Raw genomic sequence first — 11343 nt, 5'->3', positions numbered from 1 at the left:
TAGATGTAAACACCATCTATGGTGGATGAGGTTATGTTTTCACTCCTGCTGTCTGTTTGTGAACAGGATATCGCAAAGTTATTGACAGATTCAGAAGAACCTTGGTGGAGATGGAGAGGTTGGGTGTGTGACAAGGACTAATCGATTTGATTTTGGTGAAGATCCGAATTCGGATCTGAATATGAGAATTTAAATATTTTAAAGTGATTCTTCACCATTGAATGATGTGGCTGAAGCGATTATATAACAAGACATCTCAAAAAGTTGTGGACGAGTTGGTTCGGTGACAAGAACAAGCCGATTCGATTTTGTTTCAGGTCCGAATCCAGATCCGGCCCATCAGTGGATACTAAACATCACCTGTTCAGTTTGCGGAAGTATCCTCTCCACCGAGAGTCATGGTAGTTTTGTTTTGTGGCACAAAACAAGAAGTGTTTGTAAACTGCAGTAAAAAACGACTGAATTGTGATGTTTCTTTCTTTCACGTGCAAGTTAATTCATAGTACACCAGTTACAGCAATAAGAATACCAGTTTGTTTAGTAACTAAAGCAGGAACCCAGATTGCCCTCAACATCCGATGCCATCCAGGTGCAGCAGCGGCCTCCAGTCTGATGATTCAGAGGCCTAGAGATGAACGAGGAAACAAAATGGATGCCATGCAAAAGCCACAACTAATCTGCATCGATCAGATCGACAAGGGTAGAAGAAAGTGGGAGAGAAAGAGGAATATTGGGAGGTGGAAAAGAGGAAACAAAGCAACGACAAAGTGAGTACTCCATACCCAATTGTCTCCATAACAATAACAATATTATTTAGTACAACCAATAATCTTCCGGAACGTTTCTCCTTTCATGAGTGTGACGATTCAACTGGGATGACTTTGCCAAGGGCTTTGTAACAATAAGAGCTCAGGTGTGATGCAGGGGTACCGATGAAGGTTGCACTTCCGGGTCAAAATGGCACGTGCCCGAGAGCGCGACTCGAAATTGCAGTTTCCGGGATGTCGCTGTTTTTGTACTTCTGGGTGGCAGAGGTCGCAGAGCTTCGTGGTGCTGTCAGGGCAGGATTGGTAAATGGAAACACAACTGGTTATATGTACACTTAATACACGTACAACGGTACAGAAGAAGAAGAAGAAGAAGGAGAGGAGAGGAAGAACAAGAATATGAAAAGTTTCCGCCACACATTCCAGCTCATTGTCCTCGTTGATATGGAACAAATTATTTATTGTACTTTTTATGACTGCGTAATGTGTCTTGAGATGACATGTTTGTTTTAAAAGGTGAGCAAAGTAAAAATGGGACAATTTATAACATTTACTCTTCTTCTTTCAATTTCAGAATATGGCTGTGAGTAGCATCATTGGCTGAGGTTGTGGCCCCGCTGCTGATACACCGCCCTCTGTAGGTTAGGGCAGGAATTTGGAATTTAGCTCACCTAGACTTCTCACCTATGGAATCTTTACTGTCAACCACCTAATGCTAGCGGACGGGACACCCAATTTAACGTTGATGTGAGGGAGGCACACACATTGATGCCTCGCTCTACCTGCGATACACCAGGATGACAGTTTGCAGTTGGGCCGAGACTCAAATCCAGGCTCGGCAGCTCAAGGTGAGTGTGCGTACCTCTAGGCCATCCTACTAGCTGTTATGATATTGTAGTTAGACTTTAAGTTGTGTGGAGAGGTTGCCAGAGTTTGGGAGATTTCTGGTTGCTTCCGGATACAACCTCGTCTCGTAGAGTAAGGCTTTGTAGCTTTGTAGAGTAAGGAGCTTTCTTCTTACTCTACAAACCATGTGGACCCATGACACTTCAAGGGTGCTGGGGATGCCAATTGGGTAAGATTGGGATGTAAGAAGTAAGGGATGTAAGACAATTGGGTAAGATTGGGATGTAAGAAGTAAGGGATGTAAGACAATTGGGTAAGATTTGGGATGTAAGAAGTAAGGGATGTAAGACAATTGGGTAAGATTGGGATGTAAGAAGTAAGGGATGTAAGAAGTAAGGGATGTAAGACAATTGGGTAAGATTGGGATGTAAGAAGTAAGGGATGTCAGACAATTGGGTAAGATTGGAAGGTAAGAAGTAAGGGATGTAAGACAATTGGGTAAGATTGGAAGGTAAGAAGTAAGGGATGTAAGACAATTGGGTAAGATTGGAAGGTAAGAAGTCAGGGATGTAAGACAATTGGGTAAGATTGGGATGTATGAAGTAAGGGATGTAAGACAATTGGGTAAGATTGGGATGTATGAAGTAAGGGATGTAAGACAATTGGGTAAGATTGGAAGGTAAGAAGTAAGGGATGTAAGACAATTGGGTAAGATTGGAAGGTAAGAAGTAAGGGATGTAAGACAATTGGGTAAGATTGGAAGGTAAGAAGTAAGGGATGTAAGACAATTGGGTAAGATTGGAAGGTAAGAAGTCAGGGATGTAAGACAATTGGGTAAGATTGGGATGTATGAAGTAAGGGATGTAAGACAATTGGGTAAGATTGGAAGGTAAGAAGTAAGGGATGTAAGACAATTGGGTAAGATTGGAAGGTAAGAAGTAAGGGATGTAAGACAATTGGGTAAGATTGGAAGGTAAGAAGTAAGGGATGTAAGACAATTGGGTAAGAAGTCTTCCATCTCACCCTGTACCTCTTATGGACTTCCTCACCTCTACGCTGTTGTTGAAGCCACTGTCGACTTTGCCACCTCATCTTTCATTTGAACTCCGTTAAAGATGGGCTTGGGATTTCAAGTGGGCTGAAAATTTGTAAGACTCCTCACTACCACCGAGTCCTGGTAATTGATCACTACCGGAACATCAGATAGTTTGATAGAAATTACTGACGTGTTGTGAACATGAGAGCGACAACTTGTGAGAAAAGAAAACTACAAAATAATGGGAAATCTCAACTTTCAACACCACCAAACTGAGAGGCAATTCCATCTTCTTAATGGTTCTGCATGGTGTACACAAAGGTGCATGATAGACTTTGTTTAACCTGAAGAAAGGTAAATTATATAACCACACCTGGTTCTGAGGACGGCACAGGTACTCTCTTATAAGCTCCAGGCCCCACCATCACAAAAGTGTACATAGGCCCAATCATTGCTGAAGGAACCTGGGACATGAAGACGACACATGATGGCCGGGATGCACTTTCTACGCCAAGCAAGCATACTTTGCAATATTTCCATGTGATATTCATGCTGAGAGCTCACAGATTAGTTTGGGGTCTACACTTCCATCATCAGTGATACACTCTTGTCAAAGATGGAGATTGTGGCCTTCAAACAAAAATAAAGTTTCTGATGAAATATATAATGGTGTCTTTTACGGATGTCAGGATGATGTTTTGTAGTGATCGAGGAAGAGGCCTCCTGCTCTGCATAGTTATCACAGTAAGTCTCTACCCCATCCCTCACAAAAAACTAGATGGTATTCATAGAATACTTACCCTGCACAGTCAACTTGGTGCGAGCCAACTTTTCTGTTTTTGAACGTATTTTTTTCTTTGATCCAATATGGCTGCCAGACCACATGAGCGATGACATCATAAGTTTATATTTGCTAATACAATTGTTGCATAGATCACGTTCAATAAATTTCAAACTGATCAGACTAAGCACTGTTCCTGTCGAATTATGACGTCATAATTAGGACACCAATGACGTCATCGTTAACAACACCGAGTCCCCATGCGGAGTTCTTTACAATGAGCCACGTTAAAAAAATTTCCATGGAGCGGTTTTGGAGATATAGAGGTGTAACATTTTTCGGTTTTTCCAAGATGGCGCCTGTACCACATTACCTATGACGTCATGATTATTAATACATTTTGTACAGGAGGAGGCACTCCTATGGTGACATTTTCGTGTACATCAGACCAACAGTTGTTGAGATTTTTTTTTTATAATGATGGGATAAGTGTTGTACTTGTCGAATTATGACGTCATAACGAAGGCACCGATGACATCTTCATTAACATATCTTATTCCCCATGGGGAGTAGTTGACAATGAGGCAGGTCTCAATTTTTTTCCATTGAGCGGTTTGGGAGATTGAGGTGTAACGTTTTTCCAAGATGGCGTCCATACCACGTGACCTATCACGTCATAATTATAATTTTAAAATTCTACAGACGGAGGTGCTTCTATGGTAAAATTTAGTGTCAATCGGACCAACGGTTACCGAGAAAATGATTTTTTAAAATGCAGATAGGTACGCACGTACGGAACCGAATGCCTAACCCTGCTTTTCGCTTCGTGAGCGCAGGGTAATAAATCTTCGATGATTTCTCATGAGATCTTGTGGAAGTCTGATGAGAAACATTACATCTCATTAAGAATCTTTGAAATGGATGGCTTGGGTTATATGTGGACAAGTAACATTGAATGCGGTATTTTTCCTCTTGTCAAACGAAGCGTCGACTCACCTTCGCAAAAGTCTTCGCTACCACTGCACCTTGAGTGTCTTCGCACGAATTCTGTTTCTTTTGAACGACACCAGATCCTGCTTCCTGTAGTTAACATTAAACCCCAAAAACAACAACAGAGTGGTTAACAACCTGCAGGTCGCCAAGGTACTCCGGGTGACCCCTTTTACACGCTGGGGTGCTATATTAAAGTACTGTATGCCATCCAGAGACACTATGGTATATTCGATCTGCATGTGGACACACAATACTTACTCGGACGTTTGATTTCAGGACAAATTTTTGGAGCAAGTGTAACTTTGAGAAAATGACACTCAATACTGATCTCGGCCCTCACAACATACCTGTCCGATATGGACCAAATTTGGTACGATGCTTCAGGACAGCAAGGTCTCATGGGGTTGTGCTCCCTATCTGGATGTACCTCCTATAAATAAGGTTAAAGGGAGCGTTTTGCCCCCAAATTCAGGTAATTTATTTTTAAATCTCAGAAACCGTGGGGAAGTAACCGTCAGTCCCCCAGGTGGCTATTTTTTTGTGGCGGACTAACATCCGTGTACCTTCATTGCCTCTATATAAGTATTTGGGTCAGACGGCCAGGATTGGTGAAAGGTCGTTTTGAACCATCATAGGCACTGCAATGTCAGAGGTTTCATTCCTTTAGTACCAGTTTAGGAGAAAGGCTTTCCATCTACATGACATTCCCAATAATAGCTCTTCACGCTTACTTTATCATGCAGGTCAGCTGCCAGCAAGAGAGAAAATAGGAATGAGGCATTTTGCTTAATGAATATTAACTCATTCTCTCAACAAGAACTCTACCTTGCTGTGTTGTATGTAGTTCATGTGTTATAAAGACCCCAAAATCTTCATCAGCATTAATGGCCATTTGTCCCATGACCATCAAGGTCACCCAGAACCAGATTGAGAGACCTCCCTCATCAACCTGCTCCGGCAAGTGTGGCAAGAATGCCAAGACCCTTCAACATGATGTATGACATTTTGGCTCTCACTCCCCAGGAGCTTTGAATTACTGACTAAGGGAGTGGTCAGAATAGAGAGAGAGAGAGAGAGAGAGAGACAGAGAGACAGAGAGACAGAGAGACAGAGAGACAGAGAGACAGAGAGACAGAGACAGAGACAGAGACAGAGAGAGAGAGAGAGAGAGAGAGAGAGAGAGAGAGAGAGAGAGAGAGAGAGAGAGAGAGAGAAGAAAGAGAGAGAGAAAGAAAGAGAGAGAGAGAGAGAGAGACTGACTGTTTCTTCCTTTTATTACAAGAGTACAAAAAATCAGTAATGTTCAGTCATAAAGAAACAAAGCACAATAAAAATGGTCTCAAGGAAAAATTATTATCAAATCATCATCATCAAGTGTGCATATGACATCATTAAAAACCCACTTTTCTTTAAAACATGTTAAATTCTTGTTCATTTTAAAAAACCGGTACTCTAGCTTTAGTCTTGCATTTACAAGAGCCTTAAAGGTGAGCAGTACATCATATGACGAGTCAGAAGCGTTTCCCATTTTTTTCTTTCTGGATTTATAAATTGCAAACTTGGCCTGGCCAATTAAAAAATTCATTAAAACCACATTTCTAAGGGAAGACGGTCCTAAAACACCATAAATAAAAACATTGTGATTGAAGAGGGAACCAAGCTTCACAAAGCGTTCCTGAAGGAATGTAAAAAGAGGTTGCAATCGTTCACACTCAAGGTATATATGCGGTAGGGTTTCAATGGATGCACAGAAAGGGCATAGATTAGAGTTAGCAGTAGAAAACCGGTTCAGTAAAACATTATAAGGTAAAATCCAGTGTACAAGTTTCCATTGAATATCTCCAACATACTTTGGAGTAGGCAAGAGATAAAAACTTCGCCAATTGGGGCAATTGGGGGGTATTGGGGGTAAAACATCCCGCCATCGAAGCCTCGGGTGCCCAGAAAATGTTTTTGCGTATAAATTTTTAACGTACGCGTTGTACAAAGTTTTCTTTGGAAAGGCGGGAAGGGATAATGCAGTATCATCAGGGCTGTTCAGGCCAGGGGACAGATTAAGTGGCGGGCTGAAGACTAGGAGTTTGGGGAAGTCACCCGCTGTTTCCTCGGGGGAAGGGCCAAGTTCCTCGCAGGTATTACGATACGTTGTGGATATCCCTTGAAGGAACCGAGAGATGATCCTGACAGATTTTATTCCGGTTTTTTGTGCCACAGCGGCAGCACTCAGCCGGTAGCTCCCAGACTCTGTCATGAGGTCTTTCACTCGCAGCAGCTTGGCATCAACAAAGCGTTGAACGAGTCCCCTATTATTCAAGCTGTTTTCCAGGAAGGGGTTGTAGCATAGGGGCTCATTCATCAACATTTCCATGTTGTATGTTGCCATTTCACGGGAAAAGGACAGGGCTTGCCAGGCGTTCATCACCCCTTGGTAAAAGGTGGGCAGCAAGGATGAATCGATTTGATGAGGGTTCATCAAGAAAAGTTCTCGGTCGTAACCCAGCTTGCATGTAAGCTGTAATATGCAGTTAGCCAGAGGCCTCCAGAGTAGGGCTTCATCTCCATATACAAGTTGGCGCACGATATGAAGCCGGAAGACCATAATCCGGCTGCAGATATCAATAAGACCTTGGCCACCTTCAGTGAGTGGTAAGTATGCCACGGGGGGTTGGAGCCAGTGTTTCCCGCTCCAGAAAAAGTCGACAATGCTCTTTTGCAGTGTAATAAGAAGGCTCCCGGGCGGTTGTAGGCATATCATCTTATGCCATAGCATAGAGGCGACAAGATTGTTAATGACGAGAGTTCTTCCGCGGTACGAAAGTTGAAAAAGAAGTCCTTTCCAGCGGGCCAGTTTTGCCATTACCTTGTCTGGTAATCCCACCCAGTTCTGTTGCTCAAAGGTGTTGTCTCCGAGGAAAATACCGAGGTATTTAATGCCACTTTTCTGCCAGTTCACTCCTCCTGGTAGGACAATTGGCGGGCAATCTCCAGGTCCTATCCAAAGGGCTTCACTCTTCTTCCAGTTTACCTGGCCTGAACAAGCCTGACTATGTTTTTAGTGCTTGAGCCACCGCAGTGACGTCAGCACTATTTTTTATATAAATACAGACATCATCTGCATAGGCAGAGACTTTTAGCGGTGTGGTAAGAATTGATCCAGTGAAGCCAGAAATGTGCGTACGTAATTGGAGCAGAAGAGGTTCGATGGCAAGAGAGTATAAAAGTCCAGATAGCGGGCAACCTTGCCGTACTCCCCGTTGTACAGCAATGGGGCTACACAATACTTGATTAATTTTAAGAACACTGGATATATTACAATACAAAAGTTTAACGTACGAGATAAAAATAGGTCCAAACCCAAAATTCTCTAAAACTCTAAAAAGGTACATGTGGTCAATCCAGTCAAAGGCTTTTCCTTGGTCAATAAAAAACAGACCAACATTCATATTAAAATTGTTACAAAACCGAATGGTATCACGGATAAGAAAGATATTATTAAAAATAGTACGTCCAGGAATACAAAAGGATTGATGTTCTCCTATTAGTACATTCATAAAAGGTTTCATTCGATTAGACAAGGCTTTGGCTAAAATTTTATAATCCGTACATAAAACAGAAATAGGACGCCAGTTCTCTATAAGTTGAGTGTCCGCTTTCTTAGGAATTAAGGTGGTGACTGCTCTCCGGCAACTCCACGGCAGTTGTCCATCCTCTAAACATTCATTCAATACCCACAGTAGGTGAGGTCCAATGGTGTCCCAAAAAAACTGGAAAAATTCACTTGTCAGCCCATCCAGTCCAGGGGCTTTATCAGGTTCTAAGGCCTTCAAGGCAGCGGTGAGCTCAGGTAACCTAAGAGGATCCTCCAACTGCTGCTTCTGATCCTCCGCCAATGTTGGAAGGTTAGAAACAAGTTCCGATATTGCATCCTGGTTAATGTCATGCCGCATAAACCGTTGTTTAAAATGTTTCCGGGCACATTCCCTGATTCTGCCATCTTCATAAAGGAGTTCCCCATCATGGAGCAAGCGTGTAATCATTGACGAAGAGGCCCCCCTTTTAAGGCTGAAGAAGAATTTGGTTGGAGCATCAAGGTCATGTATGTACCTCATCTTCAGGCGCAATAAAGCATTTTGTGCTCGCCTTTTGGATATGGAATTCAGTAAGGCCGTTTTTCCATGGATTTGTTGCCTCATTCCCTGGTAGCTCACACTTGCGGTTCCCTGAAGCTGTTCCTGTAATTCCAGGATTTCATCTTCAAGTAAGGTTGTGGTTTTTCTTTCCTCTTGAACACCATACGCACGATATTGTTGGCAGAATAGTCTGATGTGCGTTTTGGCATTAACCCACCATTGTCTGAGGTTTGAGAAATTCCCTTGGGAGGAAACCAGAATATTCCAAATTTCTGGAAAAATGTCCTTAAAGGTACTATCATCAAGTAAGTTGTTATTAAATTTCCAAAAAGCACTCTTGTGTTTCGGGCAGGGGGCAGAAATTTTGAGAAATGTTGCGCTGTGGTCCGAGAATCCTGATGGGCAAATTTTGGATGACAGAACGAGGCGTTCAAGTGGAGGATTAATATAAAACTTGTCCAAGCGAGCAAGTACAATATTACCCTGAATGCATCGACACCATGTGTATTGCCTGATTGATGGGTGCTGTACCCGCCATATATCTGTCAAATTCATTTGTTTTAAAAATTTGGTGAGAGGGATTGTGGAGGCAGGATGGGGCTCTGCACTGTTCCTGTCTAGTTGGGGTTGAAGGGTGCAGTTAAAATCTCCACCAATACAAACATGATTGTCTCGGTTTTTTAGGGCGTTTTGGCTGTCGAGGGACGTTAGGTGTGTCCCAAGGTCATTAAAAAAAACTCGCCGAGCTACAGGCGTACTTGGGGCATAGATATTAAAAATAGTATAGATTTTCCACAGTAGTGGAATTCTAGGGATGCTAGGGATCCCTTGTGTATTTCGTCGAATTTAAGCGATGAAGGCGAAAAGGAGGGGCTAAGAATTATTGCGACACCGCCTTTGCGGGAGTCACCGTTACTAAGGAAGGACAGGCCGGGGAAGAGCCTACACCACTCTGCGACACAGTAGTCGTTGGCATGGGTCTCTTGTAAGAGGGCAATGTCAACTTTCTTCTGTAATAAAAAATCCCTTACTTGAACTTTGCGGACAGAGCTACATCCTCCGTTAATATTCAAGCTACAAATGGAAAAACTCATTACAGCTATAAGGAGGAGTGACCACCACTCAATTTTTTGATAGCAGTTCATTCTTAGCTTTTTGCGACCACTTCTTTAAACGGTGACGTTGGGAGGAATTGAAATTAAAAACGTGGGGCCGTTTTACCATCAGTCTAGCGGAATGTATAAAATCAGGTAGCTCCGGAAAAAAGGTTTCTATTACAACATTCCTTTTTCGGAATGTGTCCTTAAGAAACCTTTTTATCTCGGAGGGAGGGATTGGAGGGATTTCTTCTTCCTTGAGGCTACCACATTCACTAACAGAGTCATCTATATCAGATGGCTCAGATGGTGTGTCACACTGGTTTTCATCATTTATCTCCTCACCGTCATCACATCCCTCCACGTTATCGGATGGGGCATAGTCCATAGAGGGGGGGGGACGGGGAGGGCATCTTCAGGGGAGCAGGGGGGGGGGGGGTACTAATTTTTGCGGTTCAACCATATCAGTTTCTAGGTCAGTAGACAAGGGCGAGGATTCATCCACATCTATGTCCTCCAATACCGAGAAACGATTTTCTGTGACGAGGGACAAATCTAGGCCAGAGAGGGGGGGCTGTCGGTTTTCAGTTGTAGGTTTTTTAAAGAGATGACCGTTTTCATCTGTTGTTTGCAGATGTCTTTTTCCTTTTGGGCAGACTAATTGAAACTCGTCCTGGTTAGTGGGAAGAGATTGCAAGGGTTTGGGGGGAGGGGGGGGGGGGGGGGGAGGGAGGACGTGATCATCGGGAGGGGATTCCCATCGGCTACCACGGCGGGAGAGGTAGGATCAGTTATAGCAGGCAACAAGCTGTGATTGGACGATGTCGCCTGGGGGGTGAGATCTATAGTTAACAGGAGATGGCTGCAATTAGATCCTTCAGTAGAGGGAGGGGCCCCTGTTTCAAGGGGAGGGGAAGGGGGTACGGCGGGGGGGTTTGGATTGGTGGTAAGAGGGCTTGGGTCGGTGGTGGACAGATTGGGATCAGTGGTGGTAAGGCTTGGGTCGATGGTGGGAAGGTTCGGGTCGGTGGTGGGAGGGCTTGGTTCGGCGGCGGGAGGGCTTGGTTCGGTGGTGGGAAGGTTTGGTTCGGTGGTGGGAAGGCTTGGGTCGGTGGTGGGAGGGCTTGGTTCGGCGGCGGGAGGGCTTGGTTCGGTGGTGGGAAGGCTTGGGTCAGTGGTGGAAGGGTTTGGACCGGTGGTGGGAAGGTGGGGGGGTTGCTTATTCCCGGTTCGGAGGGGAGGTTGCACTTGTGGAGAATTCTCTTTTCGGGGGCAGTCATGCTTAACATGCCCAAATTGTCCGCAGCCAAAACATTTTAGAACGTTGGTGGACACGTACACTGTATATTCGTTCTGTTGATGTTTTAATTTTATTATAAGGTTTAAATCCTTCTGGGAATTTTTTAAAATCATAAACACTTGCCGCCGGAATGAAACCACGTGCCTTAAATCGTTGTTTCGTGACCCAAAGGGAATCATGGAGATACGAGACACGATGGTACCGTATCGGGACAACTCTTTAATTAGTACATCGTCGGATACAAATGGGGGGCAATTTGATATCACGACTTTTATCGCTGGGCTATCTAGTGGGGAAATCATTACAAATAAATCTGGATCGATTGTCAAACCCTGTTCGACAATTTGTGGGACACAATCCACGTCGGACAAAAAAATAACGATCCGCTTGTTC

At 43.7% G+C, this 11343-nt stretch overlaps 1 protein-coding gene across 1 annotated transcript in view; it reads right to left on the bottom strand.

Moving 5' to 3' along the window:
- Positions 1 to 482: 482 nt before the first annotated feature.
- The window catches only part of LOC144892807 (uncharacterized), a 33773-nt gene continuing 22912 nt past the window's right edge, over positions 483 to 11343 (bottom strand). The window contains exons 3-5 of the mRNA XM_078781133.1: positions 4427 to 4510; positions 3023 to 3113; positions 483 to 1053 (exon numbers count right to left, since the gene is read on the bottom strand). Coding sequence (XP_078637259.1) covers positions 953 to 1053; positions 3023 to 3113; positions 4427 to 4510 — 276 coding nt within the window. The 3' untranslated portion in view covers positions 483 to 952. The remainder of the gene's footprint in view (positions 1054 to 3022; positions 3114 to 4426; positions 4511 to 11343) is intronic.

The sequence above is a fragment of the Myxine glutinosa genome, chromosome 7, assembly GCF_964187855.1.
Source record: "Myxine glutinosa chromosome 7, kmMyxGlut1.1, whole genome shotgun sequence".
In the NCBI taxonomy this organism is placed as follows: domain Eukaryota; kingdom Metazoa; phylum Chordata; class Myxini; order Myxiniformes; family Myxinidae; genus Myxine; species Myxine glutinosa.
Note: the sequence above shows the minus strand (reverse complement) of the source record. Positions and strands in the feature narration are given on the sequence as shown.